Source organism: Muscardinus avellanarius (genome assembly GCF_963383645.1).
Source record: "Muscardinus avellanarius genome assembly, chromosome: 14".
NCBI lineage: Eukaryota > Metazoa > Chordata > Mammalia > Rodentia > Gliridae > Muscardinus > Muscardinus avellanarius.
In genome coordinates, this window is record NC_137800.1 from 41,170,932 (window position 1) to 41,197,777 (window position 26,846).

General features: G+C 38.4%; 1 protein-coding gene across 2 annotated transcripts; it reads right to left on the reverse strand.

Annotated features, from left to right (window-relative positions):
• Positions 1-1,727: 1,727 nt before the first annotated feature.
• On the reverse strand, positions 1,728-22,385 carry SLC7A2 (solute carrier family 7 member 2; the record flags this gene model as incomplete). Of its 2 annotated transcripts, none has more annotated exons than XM_080710135.1 (11): positions 1,728-1,924; positions 3,607-3,715; positions 4,340-4,506; positions 5,757-5,962; positions 7,416-7,518; positions 10,557-10,696; positions 13,738-13,960; positions 15,537-15,670; positions 17,289-17,454; positions 21,088-21,243; positions 21,986-22,385. In XM_080710135.1, 11 exons carry the CDS (start codon positions 22,359-22,361, stop codon positions 1,728-1,730), a joined length of 1,977 nt encoding a protein of 658 aa, XP_080566261.1. The 2 variants fall into 2 exon arrangements, with proteins under 2 accessions (XP_080566261.1, XP_080566260.1); XM_080710134.1 differs by lacking the exon at positions 10,557-10,696 and adding an exon at positions 10,181-10,317 and having other exon boundaries at positions 21,986-22,361.
• Positions 22,386-26,846: the final 4,461 nt, after the last annotated feature.

Genomic DNA, 26,846 nt, shown 5'->3' on the forward strand with positions numbered 1-26,846 from the left:
ACAGATTTCTTAGAAGAACTGTCAGGAAATAAACGTGTCCCTTGCCTTTGGGTGAGGCAGACCAACTAACACGCTTGGTAACACCATGGTATCCTGGCACATAACCAGCAGGAAGTGCCTCATCTAATGCGCTTATTACCTGTACAAAAATAATTCATGAGGAGCAGAGCACACTGAAGATACATAATCTTCTATTAGAGGACCCTATAAAGCAAACTATAGCAATTAGAGAATTTTACATGTACAAATTTATTCATATACAAAGGTAATATGTTTCTATAGCTTTAATTCACTTTGGTTAATTTTTTAGTTTGAAGTTTTAAACAATCATTCTTAACCAAAATAATTTCCCACTCATTTATGGGTTACTATACAATATTGAAACTTTTGTTAATAAATTTAGTGTAGTCATTTAAAAGCAAATGAAATAAAAAGTGCTAAATGAATTATACAGGAAGGGAGGGGAGAAAAACAACCCTAAATGTTTCCAAAAGAAACATCAGAAGCAATTAGATCTGAACCCTTTAAATTGGGTCAAATGCCCTTTACTATCTGAATAGGCACTTTCAAATCAGAAGTGAATTATCTCTTATATTTCTCTATCTTTTTCCCTTTTGGGTATTGTGAAGACAGAATTTGCTACTTTATCCCCTTAGATCTAGGATTAGACAAAATAACAGAAATAAAAGAGTGAATTCTGTACCTGATGAGGTTAAAAACCTGTAACTGTAATTAGATATTAAGTAATGGGAAAATGTATGAATCATTCTACTCACTGTAGATTTGGGGGATACTACTAGATTATTTTAAGTGACCTTTTAGAAAAATAATGTCTGGTGTCTATCCAAGCAAATGTTTGTTTGAAAATGTGATTTTTCAAAACACATTCTCATCACGACCACTCATCCCAGCTTTCAGCATATGGAAACCACCATCTCCCTATAGCTTCCAGAGGCCCAGGCAGATCACGGTACCTCTGGCAGCCCAACTGGGGTGAGGGGCACGTCATTCACAACAGGAGAAGGCCTCGTATCTAAGGACCACAGCTCTCAAAGAAGACAGGAGTTCCAAATGTGGTGACCTGGGATGCCACTCTATCTTGTGTAGAACAGCAGAAGCCAATACTCCAACTGGCTGAAGTTTTAGCAAACTACCATACACATAGGAGAAAAAATTGTACTAAACCCACTGTTGGCATTTATAACTCATAGAAAAGCTAAATCTTTATCTTCTTGCCCCTGACCACTAAAAAAATCACTATGGGTAACTATTTTTGGCATGTCTAAATGGACAATAATAAAACCTAATAAGGAAAAACAATCATGATTTCCCTATCCACACAGGGCAAATACAAAACGCTCCTGTACTTAGTGATTTATCTTGATTTCAGTATGTGTAGTATATGCCACCACTATGACAACACTGGTGTGATGTAATAAAATAATAGTGAAACACCAACTAACTTTTCATATTCATGTTCCCAAACATACATATACACAGATATGCAACACTGTTTTAGTATTCATTACTGAAGAGAGCTGAGGAGGTATCCCCAGGAACATAATTCATCATGTGGGGAGATGCTGTGCAGTTAAGTAAGTATGAATTAGGGTGAACTATGTATGCAGCAAACCCATGACAACCTAGCACAGTGATACATCCTGCCTCAGTTTACTCTTGTGAGATACGCATGTTAAGACTGTGGGCAAGCTCTGTTCCTGCAAGCATTAGCATTCACTTGTCTTTTCATGGAATATGAAAGGTAAACTGAGATTTCTTTGGTGAGGGTCGCTTGCTTGCATGGCAGATTTTTCTCCTGCAGTTGCATTAATGTTGTTGGAATAGGCATCTTCATCATCTTCCTCATCCTTCGGGTGACCTTCCAGGCTGTGTCTAATGCCATAAGCAAAGTAAATCAGGAAACCTTTTGGAGGAGAAAAAATATCAATGTTTTAGGCATGTCAGGAAATAATATTAGAAATTTACTATAGAGCTTAATATGTTTTTTTCCTTTCTCTTTCTGTACTATTTTATCTCAATACTCAATGGGTATTAAAACACTATCTCGGTGGGGAAGGGGAGAATAGAAAGGGAGCCAGGGAACACTTGCCAAGTGCTTTGTGCATGTATGTCACCATCACTATCAACTACATCATGATGTGAGACTATAATGCACCAATATAAGTATGTATATACAGAATGGGATGTAGATAAGAGATATGCTGCAGAAATTCTCTATAAGTGATTTCCTGATAGAATGTGCATCTTCATTTTTGACAACCACACTTTAAAGAATATATATTTTTCTCAACAAATGTTTTAAGGCAATATTTATGAGGAAAAATTATATTTAAATATAATTTTATTATAATTTTATTATATTTTAAATATAATTTTTAAACAAAATGTTTTAAACAAAATGTTATGTGAGATAAAGACTCAAATCCTAAATATGCATGGTAGATTATCACAGTCACAGGCAGGAGGGAAGCATGGTGTGTGTGTGTGTGTGTGTGAGAGAGAGAGAGAGAGAGACAGACAGAGAGAGACAGAGAGACAGACAGAGAGAAAGAGAGACAGACAGACAAGGGATTGAACCCAGGGGCTTTCTACCTCCAAGTTACATCCTAGGTCTTTTTAATTTTTTTTTTTTTTTGGTGGTACTGGAGTTCCTGGAAACCCTTCTACCTCCAGGCTACACTCCCAGACCTATTTTTATATTTTTTACTTGGAAACAGGGTTTCTTAAGCCAGCGCGACTGGCTTCGAACCTGCCCGATCCTCCTGTTTCCGCCTCCCAAACACGGAGATTACAAGCGTGCGCTACCACGCCCGGCCTAATTTTTTTTTTTTTTAAAGAAGGTCTCACTAGGTTGCTGAGAATCTAAGTTGCTAAGGCTGTTCTTAAACCTGCACTCCTCCTGTCTCAACTTCCCAAGTACTGGGATTACAAGTATGTGCCACCATGTTGGCAAGGAAAGCATGTTCTATGTGAACAAAGTCCACATGTCAGTATCACCAAGACAGCTCAAGAGCTACGTATGAAACAACTGTCAATTAACTGTCACACTGACTTTGTGGGGACAGGAGGTAATGTTTTAGGTATTCTCATAATGTTGTTAGTTACATATATGCACATATTTTGCTGTGTTTAGTTGTATTTTAGAAAACTGGGTGAAAATTTTGACCTAATATAATATATTTGGGGGGGGCTTCATTTTTTTTCATCTTCAAGTCATAGAATAGAACTAAGTGGTTCTCCGAGATTTCTACAAAACTTGAATTACAAAAGGTATCTGAGAAGATAAAGGGAAAGCTCAGTGGTACAGTGCGTGTCACACCAGCACGTGTGAAGCTCTGTGTCCATCCCCAGTACTTAAAAAAAAAAGTTATCTGAAAATATCTGGGAAAGCAAGCACTCAGAAATTCTAAGAACTGGAACAGAAAGAAACTAAAAACAAACAAACAGACATAAATATATTTAAAAAAAAACTTTATTCTAGAGAGGTAGAAAGGATATAGTCTTTGATCATGGCTGATGATCAGAGAGAGATGATGGCAAGAAAACAAAAGTTCAGAAAGTGAACCAGTGCACTGGAAGACTTACCAAGTGCCATCCAAATGCTGAATCTGACCCACGTATCTGCACTCAACTGGACCATCAGGTAAATGTTCACAAGGATGCTGAATGCTGGCAAAAATGGCAAGAATGGAACCTAACAGGAAAAAGACATCCCTTTGGATATGCTCCCATTTTGAAAGAATATCCCCCAAATTGTTTCAAGGTCATGGCAATTCATCTGATATACATACTTTCATATTGCATCAGTGGCTTATATTCTCATAAAGTGGACAATCTGAACAAAACCTGCATTATCCTGGAGACTACTTCAGGTGAGTCACACTTTAGACTATTTGCTGAAGCTCACAGCAATGGATTTATTAAACCCAGTAACACCTGCATCACTACCAAGAAACAACTGGGTTTGGGAGTCAGTTTGGGAAGGGTTTCTTGGTGGGAATAAATCCTCCTGAGAGGGCTCTAAAGTTCTACAAATAAAATATTCCAACTATTTTTCTGATATTACAACTTATTTAACAAAAAATGTTTGCTACTATATAGAACAATCTTGCTATGGGAGCATTCTGGAATTTTGAGAAGAAGGGCAAGACAGGCAGTGCAGAGAGTGCTGCGACAAGAAGAGACACGTCAAAGTACTCCATCCTCCTTGTTCACTGGTTAACTTTGTTAAGCTTTTTTATTTTTAAATAAATAACTCACAAAATTAACAGAGAAAGTGCAAATAATATTTAGGATCTCTAATCCTTGCCACACATACCATAAAGGCTACTTTCTGTTGATTTTGCGGCTGCCTCCAAATGGTGAAAACTACGGCGATGCAGAGAATGAGAAACAGCGAGAGAAGAGAGAGGCTCCAGGCTTCCAGCCTGGCAATGGCCTCAACTCCATAGGTGGTCAAGATGCTCAGGCCCAAGATGAGGAACGCTGCAAAGGTGGTAAGTGCAGGACACGAAGTCAGCGCACCCACTCTATTCAGCTTCCTCAGTCCCAACAGTCTCTTCTGATACAGCATCATGTTCTTTCTGTATCTGCCTTGCCAAATACATTCTTCACTTCACCCTTTCTTCTTTTTCATTGTGAAAAGAGATGGTTGATTTCACTGACTTAAATGCTGCTTATTTCCTCATTACAGTATTCTTAGATGCCAATCTTCCCACCTGGCGCTCCCATCTTGCTTCCTCTGCCCATATGCCATCTGGGTTTCATTAGCTACTTGAGGACTAGATCACATAGACTGATGGGATGCTGTTGGGGGTAGATAGCTTCCTTTTCTCAAATGAAAAATAGTATGTTTTTCTATTTCAAGCTACTATAAACACAAATTACCAATGTACACAAATAATATCATATGACCTGTACTTTTTCTCCCTGTTTCAGGTAATGGCATTACCGTACCTTTTGTGCACATGTTCAGTACTAGCGCTTGAACCCAGGGCATTCTACCTCTGAGTTACATTTTTGCCCCTTTTTATTTTTTGTTCTGAGTCTTGCTAGGTTTTTGAGAGTTTTGCTATGTTGCTGAAGCTGTCCTTGAAACTACGATCCTCCTGTCTCAGCCTCCCAAGTACTGGGACTTCTGAGCATGTGCCACCATGCAGGGCTATCACTCTACTTTTGATCATCAGGACTACATTAAAGGCTTCTCCTATTTGCTCTAAGAGCAACCTGTTATTTCTTTTCTACTTTGTCACCAATGGGCTTGCACTATAAAGCCTTATGACAGCAAGGGACATCTTTCTGAACATCCCAAGCACCCAGCAAAGTGCCTGGCACACAGATGATGCTCAATAAATGTTGCTGAAAATATGGCTGATTATGTAACTGTGAATGTGCAAACACACATTTTCAATATTGCCTGCCAATCCCACTGGGTTCCAGTTCTACTGTTGGGTGTCCTTGGCCTGACAACTAGAAAGGATCCTACCAGCTAATGCCTTGTGTCAGTTTGCCCCTCTGTCACTTTTATCTTAGGGGATTTTTTTCTGAAAATTTTATCCTAATGTAAACAATATCAACTATTAGTGCCTCTGTAGGTGAAAATTTTAAGACTCAAGCTGAATTCTAACTAACATGTTCCATGGCAAAGTGAAGCCCTTTCTCTTTTTCACGTCATACTGGTTTGACCTATACACACCAGCCTGATCTTTACAACACATGTGGTCAAGAAGACTTACCCAGGAGTCCTACGAGAAAGCTCACGAGAGAAGCTGACTGCCGTGTCGGCAGAGCAGAGGGGCTGAAGAGGGTGCGCAGGCTGAAGCCCTGTCCTTGCAGCATGGTGACCTGGGACTCACTTTTCAAGGCTGCGTTGGCACACGATCCCAGACCTTCTTTCTCAGGGGAATATTTGGGCTGCTCATAACACAAACCGGGCTGGTACCTGTCCCCAGATAAAAATGTCTTTATTCTCAAACAGATACTTGGTGGCCCAAGTGAAAGACTTCAAACTCCTAAGTGAGACATCTAACAAAGAGGGTGTGATAGTAAGGGGGAAATGGCATGCACAGGGCGAGGGGTGGCAGAACGGCTGCTCGAGGAGTCTGCCTGGACTGAGCCAGAGGAATCCTTGTCCCTTCTTCCTCTATACCTTGTGTCAGGAAGCTTGAATCTGCCTGCTTCACCTCCTAATATCTGCCCCAGGCTCCCCAGTGTGGCCTCTTCTGAGCAGTTTTTGCTTAATTTAGAAAATAACATTTTCTCTCCATATAAAAAAATAAGCTTACTGAAAAAAATGCACAAAAGTATGCAGAAATAAATCAAATCCACTCCTAACACCACTACTCAGTGTCAATCACTGTTAGCATTTTGGTACAATTTCATCCAGGAATAAATGTGTGTGTGTGTGTGTGTGTGTGTGTGTGTGTGTGTGTGTGTATAATTTCTTCATTTAAATTTATCTTATTATTTAAATAAGTTCAGGTGCTATATATAGCTTTGTATCCTGAAACTACAATATTTATCCATACAATTAAATGTCATTTTAGTTGCTGTAGAACAGAGGTACCCTCATTTTACCATTTTCCTATTGATACTGTAATAGCATTTTCCCTCTTTACCTTGTCCATATATATTCTTTACATCTATCTGAGTGTGCATCTTTGATTAATTTTGTTTTGTGTGTGGTACTTAGGATTGAACCCAGGAGTTCTATCTCTGTGTTATACCCTCTAGACTTATTTTATTTTTTATTTGAAACAGGGTCTCACTAAGTTGTGAAGGGCCTAAGTTGCTGAGGTTGATGTTGAACCTGTGATCCTCTTGTCTCAGCCATCCAAGTACTAGGATTACACACAAGTACCACCATGCCTGGCTTTATTAAATTTTTAGTACTGAATTTTAGTACTGCATTATTGAGATAAAAATATAGCACTTTTAAGTGTGTACATTATAAGAAGTTGACATGCAGATTGGGCCAACCTATGATCAAATTGTATTTAATTTTTGGCTAAAGACCAACTGTGCTTCTTAAACTTTACAGTAATGTTTGTTGTTGTTGTTGTTGTTGTTTGGTGGTACTAGGGTTCCTGGAAACCCTTCTACTTCTGGGATACACTCCCAGACCTATTTTTTTTTATATTTTTACTTGGAAACAGGGTCTCTTAAAGCCAGCATGGCTGGCTTCGAACCTGCATGATCCTCCTGTCTCTCCTCCCAAGCGCGGGGATTACAAGCATGCGCCACCACGCCCGGCTTTACAGTGATGTTTATTAATGGGCATGCCTCTCACCTTGGTCACACTGCTAGCTCCCTGAAGACAAGGGTGGTGAGCCCTCATTCCTTGCACTCCTTGAGCCCCACCTGGCACACACCTTTCAGAACCAGTGTAAACTCACCTGAGGATGAGCACACAGGCTGCGACCAGAGAGTAGGCCATAAGGGTGCCAATGGACATCATGTCCACCAGTGCCTTCAGGTCAAAAAGAAAGGCCATCACAGCTAGTGGGGAAAGAAGAAAAGGAAGGTAAAGCCAATGGCCTCTGATTAAACTCCACACAGTTCATCAGTTTCAAGTCAGGGCAAATGACTAACACTTTCTTGTTTCACTATCAACAAGTCAAATTATAGAAAATATATTTCTCACAGTTCGCAGGTCATACAAACTGCTGATAAGACCTCAAAAGCCCTCAGTTCTCTAGCAAGCACAAAACACATTTATTTTGACTATTTACAACATTATTTGTCCTAACAAAGAGTCAAAATACTATATGACAGAATACTGCCCCATGATGTCTCAGACTAAAAACACTGCTAGCAAATATTAACTAGCTCACTTTTTAAAAATCATTAAAAATTTCAGAGAATTTTCACGACAGAGCTTATAAAATAACTTTAATTTCCATATGCTTCAAGTTACATACAACTTATATTTTCATATATACATCTTTAATTTCCATATGCTTCAAGTTATATACAACTCAAAAACTTTTAAATAATCTGACATTAAATATAATAATGCTCAATTATATAACATTTCTGACACAGATGAAATTCTGACTTGATTAAAGCCACATATTCCAGGTAGATTAGTTAGATATAAGGTATCAGTTTAAAATCCTGCATATCAAATCCCAATAATATTAAAAGATAAAGTGTACTTTAATATTAACTTGAATTTATCACATAACAGTTCCTATTTAGTAGGTAGATAACTCCATATTCCATTTATATGGTGTTCCAGACCTCCACACATTTTATATCTCTAAGATCTCATTTTATCTTTAATTTAGTGATCCTACAAGACAGAGGAAATTATTTCAGTTTAGTTACATAAAATGGCTGGTATTTGACTATTTTGAAAAAAAAAAAAACCAGCAATTGCTGATGGTTTGACCTAATAGGATTATTTCCATATTACAAACAGGTTAACATAGCAAGGCTATAATCACTAGGTTGAGGGAGAGTTATTCCTAAACCAATATCCCTACATTTCTTCTATCATATCACCATCTGTTTTAAAACACTGTATGATTCACTTTGAACACTCTTCATTGCTGGTTCACTTAATGATAGTATGTTTTGTAAGGATCACAGAGAGCCAAAGAAGGTAGCTAAGAGAGGAAAAATGACTATCCACCTAAGCTCTCTGATTTAGAAACAAATCAAGTCAGGTGTGGAAGTAGAAAATAACAAAATTGTACTATTTTATAACTTTAAAAGAAGCCTTTTATTATAGTTATCTTTTAATTATTAATTTCAATATCTTACTATATTGCTGAATTACATTATTCCAAGTGAAAAGAATAAATTATCTTTAAAGTTCTAAATACAAAGTAGATTTATGAGTGAGAAAGACTTTTACTTGGACGAATAAAATACCCTAGGGATTAAATGAAATGTGTGATCCTTTGTCAAGCAGTATTTATGAATTAGATTTAATATTATAACACACTTATAATAAAATTGGATTTAGGTCATCTAGCACAATGTTCATTTTATGGGAACTGAAATCTAAGGCTGGAAAAGTAACTTTCCAACATATGTTTTACCAAGAATAAGATTGATTAGAAAGTGTTTGCAAGCTGGGCATGGTGGCTCACACTTGTAATCCCAGCATCTGGGAGGCTGAGACAGGAGGATCACAGTTCACAGACAGCCTCAGCTACTTAGGCCCTTTGCAACTCAGTGAGACCCTGTTTTAAAAAATAAAAAATAAAAAACAGGGCTGGGGGTATCGCTTGAAGGCAGAATGCTATTTAGGCAAGTACTTTCTGACCCTGGGAGGAGATCTGCTTCATACATAATGAAACATTAACATTCTCTGACCAAATTTTCCAACACTTTAGAATCTCAACAAAATTATCTTTTTCATTTGAATTTCCGCAGCCAAGATCCTATCATTTTATATATCTATAAGCCTTGCTCATATATTTCCCTTGCTTCCTTCCTATAATAGTACTTTTAAGGCCATTCTCAATCTATAGAATCTCTCTGAAAGCTTCTGCCTGAATAAGAATCTGGTCAAAGGCATTTTACATGGACACTAAGACTTGCCAAAATATAGGTAACCTGTATTTTCTGGACATAGCTTACATATTCAAACTGTTGAAAGGACTAGATTCCTAAGGGAGTTAGAGGATATTAAGTATTACAGAACTATGGTACCCACAGTACTGAGAGTGGTGAGTACAATGGCCAACTATAGGTTATATATGACATATCTCATACTTGATTAAAGAGTAATGTTTAACTTGCCAAATATTCTACATAATCATTTTTAAACTAATATTTCCAAAATTAAGTAATTACTCTTCAATAAAAATTTTGTGTCAAGAGTAGAATTGTATGTGTTTATTAATCAATCAGAAAAGTGTACCCATTACCTAAAGAACCAGTACAAACCTTTGCACATTTGTTAGAAGCCCAAATAGTTAAAATAATGACAATTAAAAAATCTCAAAGGATCAGTTAAAAATGAATTTCAGTATACCACCACCACCACCTCAATTTTCAGGTGTTAATCTCAATGCTCATACATGGATTTATCCCTGATTTTGTTTTTAACTTACATGCACAGCATGCAAACCCTCTTTGTAAATCCATGCATGTGCACACAGTGTTCCAGTCCAGTGTTGAAGAAGCCCATGTTTGTAAAGCTTACCAGAAATGACCCCTGCAGTCAACGTGGCAGCAACTGGTGACTGCCTCTTACTCACTCTGGCAAGAAATCTAAACAGTAAACCATCGCGGGCCATGGCAAACAGAATGCGGGGTAAAGGAAACATAGAGCCCAGAAGACTAGAACAGAAAAATTCATAATCCACATATGAGTTAACTATTATCCTAGAAAAGTATATACACAGGTAAAGACTGGAGACATTGATTATGCAGGACCAAAAAATTCAAAATAGGAAATAGCCACAAAAAGTTATTAAACTTCATGTCAATCAAAATGAAAGACCACCTAATTTTATTGTTTTCAGAGTTCTTGATGAAAAAGATCCCCCTTTTCTTAATAAAAGTCAGGTCTCTCTCACCTGCCACTGCACCCGATGATAAAGTAGCAATTATTGGTGTCTTCGTTTTGGAATTGATTTGAGCTAGACATTTGAAAAGCAACCCATCCTCCGCCATAGCATAGATTACACGAGGCATTGGGAAAATGGATCCAAGAAGACTGAATAAAAAGCAAAGACATGCAGTATGGCAAACACATCCATGCAAGATTATACCCCAGAACCAAAACAAAACAACCATATAAAAATCAGCATGACAAACATCATGGCAGCTGTGATTATGAAGTCATATTATTTTTAAATTGAACTATGACTGGGCATATAAAAATACTGACCAATATTGACCATCATGCTACTCATTATTCTGTTGCAGGCATCATTTACCAAACCAAATTATCAAACCAAAAATAATATTGCAAGTCATTTGTAAGGCTCATGATTATTACCGAATTACTACAAAACAATTAGATATTGCAAAAAAATCAATATCATTAAGATATTTTAGTGGCAACAATTTAAAAATTAAAATTCCTAAATTAATATGTTATTAAAGAAGAGATTAGGTAATTTTATTTCATAGTGACAGTCACCTCATTTACTCAATAATTACATATTTTGGTGCCATAAATTTTCATTTATATGCCAAACTTTGACCAAATTAACAATAACTCCCAATATCTTAATATAATCAAGGTAGAGTAAGGTTAAAAAGAATTCAACTTATTGCAAATATAGTACAGAGAAGTAGCCACAATTAAAAGTTAGTAAAAGTTAAGTTTAATAAGACAATTTTGCTGAAGATATTTCCAATTACTTGGTTTTGGCTGCATCATTCCAAATACATGATTTAGCTATAAAAATTAGCATTAAAAAAAAAAAAACACAAGTAAGCCGGGCATGGTGGTGCACGCTTGTAATCCCTGCTCTTGGGAGGCGGAGACAGGAGGATCGCGCAGGTTCGAAGCCAACAGCCTGGCTTAAGAGACCCTGTTTCCAAATAAAAATATAAAATGGGTCTGGGAGTGTAGCCCGGAGGTAGAAGGGTTTCCAGAAACCCCAGTACCACACACACACACACACACACACACACACACTCATATTCTCTCTCTCAATAAAAGTAGCCTAAGCTTAGTCATGAATGAATTTCTGTCCACCCTTTCTAAGACCATGGTGGCACAGTATCTTCACAGTTCAGAGTTCTGAAACTATTTGAAGTTCTTAAAAATTGACCCTTAGCTAGGTGTGGTGGTGCACACTTGTAATCCCAGCATTCGGGAGGCTGAGACAGAAGGATTGCAGTTTGTGGACAGCCTCAGCTACTTAGTGAGGCCCTCTGCAACTTAGTGAGACCCTGTTTCAAAATAAAAATACAAAACAGGGCAGGAGGTCGAATGCCCCTAGGTTCCATCCCCAGACCCACAAAAAAATAAAAATAAAAATAAAATAAACCTCAGCACTAGTAGATGGCTAAGAAACCCACAGGAGTAATTTCTTTTTTGTTCAAGGCTGGCCTTGAACTCCTGGGTTTGAGCAATTCTCTTGTCTCTGCCTCCTCAGTAGTTGGAACTATAGGCAGGAACCACTGTGCCCAGACTACAGGGGTAATTCCCAATTGCTACTTAATATTATCTTGTCGATAAAAGAAATTTTGAGAGAAAAATAAAGTTAAAATGAAGTTAAAAATTACAAAAGTTCTTTTTCTAATTTTAGACTTTGACAAAATTGTTTTCACTTTAAATTATTAGTGACCAGGAAAAAAGATTTTCTCTTTGTGAAAATATTCTATAGCACAGTGTAGTACAGTACTAAAATAAAATATCTTACTTATGATCACATACTAATTAGAACGTGAATAACTTACAAAACCCAGAACTGAGTTCTAAAGTACATTAAAATGGCTAGTATATTAAATGTAGCCATCTGTGATTTGAATACCCTTTTCATTTCATATAAATATGAGAATTTTCCCCTTTAATTTGAGAATGGTATTTTTTATTTCTAGAGCAAATTCATTTTGATTGGTGATAAAAGGAAAAAGTCTGTGTTCACAGCAAAAAAGCACATCATACACACATAAGTTTGTTTGTAGTACTTGGGATTGAACCCAGGGGCATTTTACCTCCAAGCTATACCCCCCAAGCCCTTTTTAAATTGTTTTGTTTGCTTATTTTGTGAAGCAGGGTTTCACTAGGTTGCTGAGTCTCACTGCATTGCTGATGCTGTCTTTGAACCTGTGATCCTCTTGTCTCAGCCTCTCAAGTATCTTTTTTTTTTTTTTTTTTTTTTTGCGGGTCTGGGGATGGAACCCAAGGGCATTTGACCTCCAAACTACACCCCCTGCCCAATTTTTTATTCTTTATTTTGAAACAGGGTCTCACTGAGTTGCAGTCACTGAGTTGCAGAGGGCCTCACTAAGCAGCTAAGGCTGTCCACAAACCGCGATCCTCCGGTCTCAGCCTTCCAAATGCTGGGATTACAAGTGAGCGCCACCATGCCCGGCTCAAGTATTTTTTTTTTTTTTTCTTTTTTGGTGGTACTGAGGTTCCTGGAAGCCCTTCTACCTCTGGGCTACACTCCCAGACCTATTTTTACATTTTTATTTGGCAACAGGGTCTCCTAAGCCAGCGTGTGCGGCTGGCTTCGAACCTGCGTGATCCTCCTGTCTCTGCCTCCCAAGCGCGGGGATTACAAGCGTGCGCCACCACGCCCGGCACAAGTATCATTTTTTTAAATGACACATATAGCTTCCACCCACAGACTCATTATTACTTTAAAAACCAGCAGAAAATGTCAAGTCTGCGTACAGTCTCAGACTGTCCCAAGCACTGCCAGGAACACCGAAACCAGCAGAGACACACACTAGTAAAAGCGTCCTCAAGTTTTATAATATGTACATACATACATGTATGAACACGCATGACACATATTTGTGTGTGTCAATGCCATATATATTTTGAGGCGAGTGTGCACCATCATCAGTTTGGAAAAATGAATCTCAACTGATGGAAGGAAAGCTGGTTTTTTTTAATCACTTGTGATATTTATATGGCAATTCTGAGCAAACCATTCAGTGAGAGCACATAGCTGCATAATATGTTCCTCAAGTTAGGATATTTTTAGAACATACAATAGCAATTTTTTAGACATGGACTAGACTTTGCAGGAACCCACAGAGCCCTGCTCCAAAGGCAAGGCGGCATACCTCGTTGACAGAGCGCAGAGGGAGCCCGCTGCAACGACATACTTGGCAGGACCCCATCCGACGTACTCAAAGGCTACAGGAAGGGGGCTTTTCTCATCAAGGAGGTAGTATGGCATCATAAGAGTCAAAGCTGCAGAGACCCCAAAATAAGCCATAAAGCAAACAAGCAAAGACGTCACTATTCCAATAGGAATAGCTTTCTGGGGATTCCGAACTTCTTCACCTAAGGAAATGCAAACAAAAGATGTGCATGTTTAATAAATCATTAATAAGTAAAGAGCAGTGTGTAGCAGTCTTCCTGTTCTCACGGTAACTCTACTTTGCTTTTTCCCTTCTGTTTTCTGAGTTCAAACCATCTGTTTTACACAAAATATCTCCTCTTTTCTTGAAAGTACTTTGCTATGACATAAAAACCCAGTTTCTAGAGGAAGAAGAGAAGAGATCTTTCATATCTCCAGAAAAAAAAAAAAAGACCTTCTCAGCACTCTCAAGAGTTAAAGGAAAGAACAGCATTCTTAATCCATTTGGAAAAGGATTCATCCATAGAGATTAAGTGACTGGCATGGCACTCTTTAGCTAAATTTATTTCTTCTGTTCACATGAAACTCTAGTTTTGATTGTTAAAAAATAGAACACTCAGCGGGGCGTGGTGGCGCACGCTTGTAATCCCCGCGCTTGGGAGGCAGAGACAGGAGGATTGCGCAGGTTCGAAGCCAGCCGTGCTGGCTTGAGACCCTGTTTCTAAATAAAAATATAAAATAGCTCTGGGAGTGTAGCCCGGAGGTAGAAGGGCTTCCAGGAACCCCAGTACCACAAAAAAAAAAAAAAATAGAATACTCTATCCTTCTTATAATATCTGGTATTCAAGTATTAAAACATGGTCAATCATCATGATAAGGCCATGCAATGATAAGAGCCCAGAGGAAGCATGTAGAGAGTCACTCTGACATGAGTAATTTGCTATAAGAGAATCAGCCAATATGTTTTGTCTGATTAAAGAGAAGACAGTCTGGGAAGATAATCATCTGGAAGTAACAGCGCTCCTGTCACTTAAAAAGTAAGGATGGTAATTATGAGTAACAATGACAAAGTATTTGGTACCTTGCAAAGTATCTGTCATATGTGCTCGTCACACTGTCTGAGGGGTAGAGAATGCTCACCCAAATTTCTCCCTCCCTCCCTTGTATTGGGAACTGAATCCAGGGGAATTCTACCTCTGAGCTACACCTCCAAACCTTTTTATTTTTTTATTTTTTTGTGGGTCTGGGGATGGAACTCAGGGGCATTCTACCTCTGAGCTACACCCCCTGCCCTATTTTTTATTCTTTATTTTGAAACAGGGTCTCACTATGTTACGGAGGGCTTCACTAAGTAGCTGAGACTGTCCGCGAACTGTGATCCTCCGGTCTCAGCCTCCCCGAATGCTGGGATTATAAGCGTGTGCTACCATGCCCAGATCAAACCTTTTTTATTTTTAAACAGTGCCTTGCTAAGTTTCTGAGGCTGGCCTTGAACCTGTGATCTTTTTGTCTCAGCCTCCCAAGTACTGGGATTACAGGCAGTGACACCATGCCTGGCTATTCACCCAATCTTACCAATATAGAAACTAAGGCTCAGAGGGTTTCCCAAGGTGTCTTTTTAAAATCATATGCAGCAGGTGTCACAGAAGGATCTGGAACTAGTACCCTTCTCACCTCCCAACCTTCTCTTTTCTTGGCCTCCTGCTGCCACACATGGCTACTCCTGTGGTAAAGGAACACCTTTCCTTCTGAAACCGAGGGCAGTGACACTGCTCTTACCAGTTGTTGCAATGCAGTCAAATCCCACAAAGGCATAAAAGCAAGTGGCGGCACCAGCCAAGGTTCCTGCAAAGCCGTAAGGCATAAAGCCACCAGCCCCGTAGATACTTGTTCCATTTTCAGAAGGTGGCTCGCTGAGGAAGAGAACAAATGTGTCGGAGAGCCATTTTCATGTAACTTGCTCTTCTGGTGCTTTGTCTCAAACCACATCCTTGGAAGGCCACTGTACTCATCGGCTTCAATGCAAAACTAAAGCCCAAATCTTACTCTTGCCCCATTCTAAGGAATATGGTAGAGCCCCTCACAATAGCCCTTGGAGTCTATGACACTCAACAAACAAGAGGCTGAGCAAGAGCAAACGAGTAAGGCCCAGACCCACTCTGGCTGGACCCACAGGCAGGCAGGAGTCCGAGCAGTATGGGTCACGCTCTATGACAAAAACTAGAAACTTTGCTTTTTTCCTATGCGAATCCATTGGTCAACTATGAAGTAGAAAGTAAAGCAGACTACTCATCCAGGAAGAGAGATGAAAAGATGAAATGAAATACCCTAGGCTTTATTATTAATATTGAAACTGAGTATTCCATTATATGTAAAAACTGTATAAAATCAGAGGCTACTAATTTCTCTATTCTCAGAATGACTACAAACAATATATATAATATATATATATTTCCCATATATATATTGTGTATTTGTTTATATATATATGAAAGCATATAGATATACCTTACTCCATGTAACAGCTGTTTTTGTAGTCTTATTTCTGCTAATGCAACTAATAACATTCTCCAAAACACAAGGCCTTAAAGAATGCAGTGAAACTGAATAGTGGTCCCAAACAAAAAATTAAAGTATACACGAATAAAAAATATTCACTGTTCATAACATTACGCAAACTGTTTCCTTCCTCCATCCTCCTTTTTATCTTCCCCTGATCCCTTCCCACAATCCCTTCCCGCTATTCAACTGGTCCTTCTCCTTATTTATTTATGTAGTCTCTTCTGCTTCCTATTTCCTCTCTAGTTTCCACATATAAAATATCGGATCTTTGATTTTCTGATGCTCACTGTCTCACTTAGCATAATATGCTCTAGCTCCATTCATTTTTCTGCAAATGGCACAATTTTGTTCTTTATGGCTTAGTAAAATTCCACTGTGTATATATGCCATCTTTTTTTTATCCATTCATCTGTTGACAGATACCTAGGTTGACTCCATAATTTGTGAATTTGCTGCAATGAACATGAGTATACATGCTTTGCTATGGTATTCTGACTTAGGAATCACTACCAATCTCACTGACATGTACAGAAAGGGGGGGAGCAAGTGTGATGCGGAGGGTAATACGTCACCTGATAGATACATGCATGTATATGTGACTCTTGCTATGGTATATAATTACAATGTACCAATTAAAGTATATTAAAATATTCATTGTTATTTAGAGGTGTCAGCATGTTGAGGAACAGGGTGAAGTTCTTCCTCTGGTTAGGCTCTGCCCTTGTTCTTCCTCTAAATTTGGGGCAGACGTTAGAGGTCGAGGGTGGGAACCGGCAGGTGCGTGGCTTCTCACCGTGGCTCGGCAGCAAGCACACCTCTAGCTATAGGTCTGCAGGGGCGTCTCACACAGAACACTCCCTCAGAAAGCTCTCAGAAGCGAAGTGTTCGAGATCCACTGCTCTAGGGAAATGCTCACGTTTACCTTAAAATGCAACACAGGGGGAAAGAAAGGAGGAAAACCCATTTTACCTGGCACTTGCTGATATATTTTTGAGAAACTCTTCACTTATCTTCCAATTAGCCATTTTTCCTTTCACAAACCCAGCGACCATGACAAAGAGAAGAACCAAGATATTGATAGCTGTGAAGAATTTATTCACCCAAGCAGACTCTTTTACTCCAAAAGATAAAAGACCTACGTGGGGGAAAAGTATTTTAATTTTTCCTATAGGAAAGGCAATGACGTTTTAGAGCAAATACGGACTTTAGAATGTTATTACACCACAGTTCATATACTTAAGTCCCATTTACCCATTCTACTTCTAGTTCTTACCCAGTTAACCACCCAATTGTGAAAAGCATCTTCTTTGAATAAAACCAATTTGATTCCTGGAGGCAGACTGAGCTCATAATCAGATTCCACACTGTCTAAGAAATACCTAAGTTTAGTAACGCTGGCTGTTACCAGCAATGGTAAGGAGATATAAAGTAACATTTCATTTTAATGGAATGGTGTTCTAAAAAGCTACTTTAAGCCTAATGGTTACAAGATTTTTAAAAATAAAAGCTCAGTCACATGTCTGCCATGTATTTACTGAACACATAAACAAAAAATAATCTGTCATGCCAAAATAGTTCCTTGTTAAGTTTATTCTTATTTCAACAGCTTTATTTTATATTTAGATTGTAAAAATATCCTATTCGAGTCATTGAAAGATACAGAATAAAGGAAGAGTATAAGGATCAACTGCGGTCGGGACTCCAGAATTCTTTTTATTTATTTTGGTGGTACTGGGGGTGGAACCCAAGAGCTTTCTACCTCCAGGCTACACTCCCAGACCTATTTTTTATATTTTATTTGAAAACAGGGTCTCACTAAGTTTCTGAGAGTCTCATTAGGTAGCCGAGGCTGGCTTTGAACCTGTGTGATCCTCCTGTTTCAGCCTCCCAAGTACTGGGATTACAAGTGTGCGCTACCACGTTCAGCTCCCCTCCAGAATTTTGCACATGTACACCCAGACATATTTCCATGTCAACAAATAGATAACCCTGTTTTTGTTTTTTGTTTTTGTTGTTGTTTTGTGTGTGTGTGTGTGTGTGTTACTGAGGAGGAACCCAGGGTCATTCTACCCCTGAGCTATACCCTCAACCCTATTTTACTTTTTATTTGGAAACAAGGTCTTACTAAGTTACAAAGGGCATTACTAAGTTGCTGAGTCTGGCCTTAAACTTCCAATCCTCCTGTATCAGTCTCCCAAGTACTGGGAATATAAGCATGCACCACCCTATCCAGCTATAACCTAGTTTTTAACAGCTACATAACTGACTATATGGAGAGCCCATACTTTAATCCCTTATTTATAGACAGTGAGATCACTCTTCATTTTTTAACAATCATTTTATAAATCTTTCTAAACATTCTAATTTTTGCTTCATAGCAATTTTCATAAGTTAATACTGTATCACAGGATATGTACTTTTACACAAGGCTCTGGTTAATATTGTCAAAATATTCTACAGAAAGTTTGGCTCAATTTAAGTTTTAATTTAAAGTTTTGCTCATGTTTTCTATGAGGGTATTCTGTTCATAATAGATTTTATATTTTACATTTATTATATATTAATGCTATAAGCTCTCTGTCATGTAGAGCATATACTTTGGTTATTACTTGCGTGTGTGTGTGTGTGTGTGTGTGTGTGTGTGTGTGTGTGTGTGTGTGTTGCTGGGGATAGAATATAGAGCCTTGTGCATACTAAGCAGGTGCCCTACCATTGAGCGACACCTAGCCCTATCATTTGCTTTCTACTTTACTGCTGATTATATGCGTCAAAAAGTTATCAGAATGAGGTATACATTTCCTTTTTTAGTTCCTACCTTTAATAAGATTTTACCAAACATTAACACAAAAGTGTTTGTTTTTGTCGACTTTCACTTTTAAATGATTATTATATTCATAATATTTGTATCTTTAACCCATCTGGTATACAGTATGAATTACAGAGTAAAGAATGTCTATGTTTTAGCCGGGAATGGTGGCACACGCCTATAATCCTAGTACTGTGGTGCGGAGACAGGAGGATCGCAGGTTTAAGGTCAGCTTCAGCAACTTATTGAGGCTCTTAGCAACTTAGATCCTGTTTCAAAATAAAAAATAAAATAGGGCTAAGGGTATAGCTCAGAGGCAGAATGGCACTGGGGTACTGGCTCAATCCCCAGTACCACACCAAAAACAAAAAAGAGGGAAAAAAAAAAAGAAAAAGAAAAAGAGTGTTTGTGTTTTATGTTTTACTACTTGGTAAATGATTGCTATGAAGGGTTATGACAACCTACCTGCTTCTTCCCAATCTCCACACCACCCTCCATCACATAACTTCCTTACACATGCCCTCTCTACTCTGAGGCCCCCTATCAATAGATTAGAGACCAATAAATATCTCATCTGAATACCACATATGCTTTCCTTGTATGTGTGTGTATGTATGTATATATTTAATACTGGGGATTCAACCCAAGGGCATTCTACCTCTGAGCTATACCCCAGCCTTATTTATTTATTTATTTATTTATTTATTTATTTATTTATTTATTCTGGTGGTACTGGGGGTGGAACACAGGGGCTTTCTACCTCTGGGCTATACTCCCAGACCTATTTTATACTTTGTTTGGAAACAGGATCTAAGTTGTTGAGAGCCTCACTAAGTAGCTGAGGCTAGAAAATTGAAAACCTGGTCCCTCCTATTCTTAATTCGTGTGACTTTCTAAACCAGTTGCTACTACTGATAAAAAAAGGTATTGCCCACCTCATGCTGAATGTTAGCAATAGCTTTCAACTTTTTCTACACAGAAAGTGTGGAGAAGCCAAGTAGCTCTAAGATCTGAGGTCTCATATTATGGGGAAGAAAGAGCTACCAGTTAATCTCGAGTTTTGTGCTTGATCATAAATGATAACTCAATTATAATAAGCATGGATTAAGCAGGCTACCATCTTGAATTCCTCTGTGACCTGACTTATGTTTCCAGGCCTGTTTTTCTTATGTTGTGTGTTATTGTGCTTGGCAGAAGGTTTTTATATTGCGTGTACTTGAAGACTTCACACATACCACAGAATACGTAATGCATTTACAAAACTACCAACAATAAAAGCTGAAGAAAAAAAGCTGAAAATTTTCAGTACCAGGTGTGTTAGTCTCCATAATGTCTACATGATGAAGGCATGATAAAAGACCAAAATGTCTCCTACAGATAGCACGTTTGCAAAGAGCCTTTGCTGCTTTGAACAAGATGAGACAATTCAAAGAAATTATACATTCTTCCTTACTGAAACATCATTGCATTCTGCGAACCTCCAATTAAAATCGATGTTCTCATCCTATGATTCGGTGCATGCCAGGTGACTTTTTCTCAGAAGTGCTATTTCTACCATTCCCCACAATTCAGAGTTGTTTTTTTTTTTCCAGTCCTGGGGTTGTAACCCAGGGTCACTGCACCTCCAGGCTACACCCCTAGTCTTTTGTAGTCTTTTTATGTTTGAAACAGGGTCTCACTGAGTTGTGAAGGGCCTTGTTAAGTAGCTGAGGCAATCCTCTTGTAATCCCAAATGCTGGGATTACAAGTGTGCGCCACCACACCTGGCTCAGAGTGGATTTTGAAACATAATCCATCACAGAAAATGAATTGAGATTGCAGCTATTGACAAGCCACAGACATCTCTCAATGGGTGAATATATACCCCTAGTTTGGTGAAATCAGGTTCCAAATTCAGTAGTAACCTACTTACCAGGGATGATCAATTTGGCTCATAGGGGAAGGTATAACTGGTTTTCTTACCTGCTAGGAGTAATATAAGGCACACAGCAAAAAAGTCTGGATACTCTGCAAGGCCAGTGTAATTCATTCTGAAGTAAGTCCCGAAAAACTGGCCAATCTGTTTGTTAAGAAGTTCATCAAAGGTGCCACTCCATGCTCTTGCGACACTTGAGGTACCTGCCCCCAACACAGAACATGTGCAGAAAATTAACATAACATCACTGCATTCTACTCTGTAAAATGGGTGAGTTTGCATACATTGGAATTTTTGACATTATAAAGTTAATTTGATAATTTTGTAATTATACAATAGTAACCAAATATTTGAGTTCATAACTGTGGAATAAGACACCTTATTTGCAATAAAAATATAATTTTTAAATGGAATTTTCAAACCCAATGAGAAACATATTCAGAGATGAAATGAAATCACAGAATTTTTAACTAGATTTTTTTGTTTTGCTTTTGTGGTGCTGGGGATAGGAACCAGGGGCATTCTACCTTTGAATTATAACTCCAGAATTATTATTTTTTTATTAGGAAATAGTCATCTCACAAAGTTGCTGATAGCCTCTTTAAGTTGCCAAGGCTGGCTTTGAACTTGTGATCAGCCTGTCTCACCCTCCCTAGTACTAGGATCACAGGCATATGCCATTACACCTGGCTTAAGAGCAGATGTTTTAGAGATGAGAAAATGAGACACACCGGGATCAAGCCATCCACTCATGATGTTCCACACCTGTATGGCCAGACCTCTCACCTGGAGTGCTTTTATACCATTCTACCCAATTTAGATTTTTCTTTTTCCCCCTTGGTGCTGGGGATTCAACCGAAGGCCTTGCACATGCTAGGCAAGGACTGTACACTGAGCTACCTCTCAGCATTAGAGGGACCTATCACATAAGATAGAATGAGATACCTATCACATAAGATAGAATGAGATTCCAGCCAGTGATGAAGGCCCACAGCTCGCCAACAGTGACGTAAGTGTACAGATACGCAGACCCAGTCTTGGGCACTCGGGCTCCAAATTCAGCATAGCAAAGGCCTGCCATGACCGACGCGAGGGCAGCGATGAGGAAGGAAACCACAATACTGGGGCCGGAGTCGGCCTTGGCCACTTCCCCGGCGAGGACATAAACCCCAGCCCCCAGGGTGCTCCCAACCCCCAGGGCGATGAGGTCCATGGTGGTTAAGCAGCGGCATAGTTTGGAGTCTTCTAGACTGTCCAGAGTGACGATTTTTCTCCGGATTAGACATCGGGTGAATGTCAGCACTGCTCTGCAGGGAATCATTCTGAAGAGAGCTACCTGAGTGAGAGAGAAGAGGAGGAGGTCAGAAGGTGGTTTACAAGCATCTGCCACCTGTGGGAACACAAAATTAAGGCAGCTGCATTTATTTTTTTTTATTGGGAGGCCGGAAGCAACCAGGAAGACGAAGCTGCTGACTTCCTGGAGTTCACGTGCACAGCACATGCTCCTTTATAAGACTCCAATGAATGGCTTAATTGGGAAACAAAAGAATATTGGTCCCAGATGTTTAAAACAAGTTCATTTTTGTTCACTTACCAACACTTTTAAAGATCTACTGACAGAATTATATTACAGGAGGTGGCTAATGTAGTCCTTGCTCTAAGGAAAGGAGTGGACTGCCTCATCTTTCTCTCTCTTTTCTTTAAATCGTTTAATCATTCAATTCAGATTTGCAAGCCCTCCTAAGTGCCACTGACTGTGCTAGGAGCGTGTGCAGAATTGTTACACAGGTGCAGCCTCCCGCCCCGTGGGACTTTCGGTCCAGCTATGGTCTAACAGCAGGTATAAAGGTGGTCGCTATGTTTGCTACAGCTTTGCCACTGTATGTTCAGTGTGTGTGAACTACTTTGTTTTCCTTTTTAAGTAATTAATGTGGACCTGATGTGAAACATATTAGAATAAATAAAAGGCCTCCAAATCGTGCTTAGATTGGCTAACATGCTGCTACTGATTCATGCTTTAAGTATGAATTGGGGCTGGCCATGGTGGCACATGCCTATAATCCTAGTACTTAGGAGGCTGAGACAGGAGGATCACAGGTTCAAGGCCAACCTCAGCAACTTAGCAAGACCCTGTTTTAAATTTTAAAATAAAATAGGGCTGGAGATGTAGCTCTGAGGTAGAACGTCCTGGGCTCAATCCCCAGTTCCAAAATTTAAACACACACACACACACACACACACACACACACACACACACACACGAATTGGCACTGAAATACAAATGTATATTTATTTGAAATTTTAAATAAATAAATCCAAAGTCCATGCCAAGTATTATTATATACTTCTTTTTAAAAGAAAGAATAAAGAACACAAAAAAGTCCCTTCAAATAGACTTATTGGAAAAAAGACCCAAGAATTAGGGACCACTGCCAACTGAGTGCTTAGAAGCGACCCAGAGAATTTCACTAATGACTTGAAATCATGTGAAAATGAAACATGCCACACTCAACTTTAGGAGTACAACTGATAGGCAACTAAATAAACTAAATAATAAATAAACTAAAAACATTTAACTAAATAAAACATTCATGATGGAGTGAATACTTTGGTTAACCTCAACCTTTGTGAATAAAAGACACAAATCCTTCACTTAAACAAGTTTATAGAGAAAGAATCTGGAAGGAAATAAGAAAAAGAAATTTTGGAGGAATTATAAAATTGTTGGTGAGCTTTTTGTGTTTTTACATCCTTCTTTATTGGAATTTTAATTACAGTGAGATTTCTAAAAAATGAGAGAATAAATAAACCATTTAAATGGAATGAGTAAATTAACAATGGTCATCTCTTCATATTAAATTGAATTTCATTTATTCCAGAATGCACAAAAAGCAAACTGCTTATAGAAATATTATTGCTTTAATCCAGTATGAATGCGTTTTTCCTACTTCTTTTCTATTGAAGATGGAAAGTACTTTATATGCAGATAGTTTTTCTATGTCCCTCTGGGGAAATAAGACCCAGGTGCCATGTGTCAAGCATTCACCTGCTTCTGAGTAACTGAAAAATACATGTCAGACACTTCTCAGAACTGACAGGTTACTCAATATCCTTTGCAAACAATCTCAACTACGCACAACCTGGTAAAACACTGATTACGGAAGCTGTGACACAAGACTGATTTTGTAGAAATATAATGGGATGGGAGCGAAGGGACGTTAAAAACACATGGGGTCAACTTCATGAGTCATTATTAAACAAACATTGAGTCCAAGCAGGTGTATCATTCAGTGTTTAGTAAAGAAAAAGGGTAATCTCGTGCTTTTGTAAAATGCTTTTGCAGAGACACTCTGACATGTGAAAACAGTGTGGCAACAGGGGAGGAGAAAAAATATTTGTGTCTAATATTTGTGATATACTTGATATATAAATTTATGTTTATTAAGTTTTACAACTTTACCTTTAAAAATGTTAAGAGAGAGAGAGAGAGAGAGAGAGAGAGAGAGAGAGAGAGAGAGAGAGAGAGAGGGAGAGAGAGGTAGGTAGCGCGCACGCCAGGCGTGGTGGTGCACGCTTGTAATCCCAGCATTTGGGAGGCTGAGACAGGAAGATCGTGGTTCACGGACAGCCTCAGCTACTACTTAGTGAGGCCCTTTGCAACTCAGTGAGACACTGTTTCAAAATAAAGAATAAAAAATAGGGCTGGGGGTGTAGCTTGGAGATAGAAAGCCCTTAGGTTCCATTCCCAGTACCGCAAAAAACAAACAAACAAACAAACAAAAAAACAGTACCGCAAAAAAAAAAAAGTTAAAAAAGTAAGTCCTTATTGTGAAATGGTTATGATTTGCCAAAGCTTTCACTACTGAAAAACATCTACTCACACTTGTCCTTTTACAACAAAGGCATGTATAGAGGTCCTAGGCAGGGAGGTGAAGGTGAGGCTCTTCATCAGGAAGGCAGGGTGTTTTTCCAGGAGCAGAGAGTGGATCTAGCCATCAGATCTCCATCAGCAACTGCTACTGTGACCAAGGAGTTGTGCTCAGTATGGAACATGCACACATGTACTAAAGGACAACGATCCAGAGTCTGGGAAGAGGCCCCTGCAAAACTCATACACACTCTGGCCTTAGAACAGAAAGGCCCTAGTCAATGTCGCTATGAAATCTTAAATGATTCTAGTAATATGACATATATTTCTATATCTATATCTATATATCTTCTTTGACAATTTTTTAAAATTAATTTCTAAAATAATGACCTCTCACTTAGGGAAGTAATATACATACCTATTAGCTGAGACCTGAAAATATAATTAGCCAAGGACAAGCTGGAAGAGATTAACAATATGCCGTGCTACAAAAGTCTCTGAATGATGTAAATGAACACAATGTCACATGTGGATCTTCATCCCCTTCTCTCCCCTATTCCTAACCATAAGTGTAAGAGTTTCTAAGCAACTTATGCCTGGATGAAGCTACATTAATTCTTGCCAAGAAGATAAATTTCTTCCTTAGCTCCTTGGAGTTGCCACCTTCTCAAACACTTTCAATCCGGGTCATCAACTTGACAGCACAGAATTTTAAGTCTAGTAAATTCTTAGCCCTGGTGATTTAATACCACCGAGAAGACTTTCTGTCAACAACTCAGAGATCTTTCAAAATCTGCTAACTGTGACCAAAAGTTGATCCTGGATTTCCACTTTAGTTCAATACTCTGATGCAGCATTTAGTCACATAGGAATGAATCTTCTCTCCCCTGTTCTAAATAAAGGCTGAAATTTCAAACTTGTTCCTCTGTATCAGTATCACAAGCCCTGAGAATAAATCTTGAAGGAGGGGCTTAGCGGGGCAGGCATCCCAACCAATCAGCAGCGAATTAGCTTGTCTCAATTACAATTTTCTTCTTCCTCATGCCAGTCACTAGTTTCATGGAAAGTCATATGCACTCTCTGTTTTAGGATCAACGGGGAATAAAGGTAGTTAAACTATATAGGATGGAGATCTTTTGTCTTCTTGGTTTTTTTTCTCTGAACTAATAAGACTTTGATTTTGAATTTTCATACCCAGCATCAGTTATGTTTTCACAACTTTAAGTTTCAGGAGAAAGTTTCAAATTCTACTGCAGACTGAATCACTCAGTAGAAGTTATGATGGATATGGTGCCATACAATTAGACTTTTCTCCTAATTCTTTTTACCTAGCTTTGAGAGAATTATTTCTCAAAAAATACATTAAAAGTATTACTCAGGATAAAAGTGATCAGAAATGGTAACTGTTTAACCTGGATTATTAAAAAAAAAACAAAGCAAACAATAACAAACTTTTGCATTCAAACCTAAGACCTTTGTTTCTTTTCTTTTTTTTTTTGGAAAACAAAAACACTTTTTTCATATACTCAATATACTTCCACTTGGTTCAAAATTTATCTTTTCTCTAACTTGAATTTTCTGAACAATTTCTTCCTCCCAAGTTTCCTCCGGATAGGTGAGTGCCAATGTAGATATCAGCAAAAACTGAAGATACGATTGAGGTCGCTATGAAGTTACAACCATTGTAGTAATAATGTTTATATTATCTCCCTTTTTATAACAAAGAAGTCCTGCCGGGAAGCTAGAGTAAAATGTATTATTTCAAAATTTCTGATACAGAATCTAGACTTAGGCAAGCATTTTTTCCTAAGGGCATGCAACAAACAGCTGATAAGGAATTCTGAAAAGTTTGTACAGGAACTGGTGCTTCAAGACATGTGATTTCACTCAACTTTAGTAAAGAAAAAAATGCAGGAGTAAAGCATACCTGGATGCAAT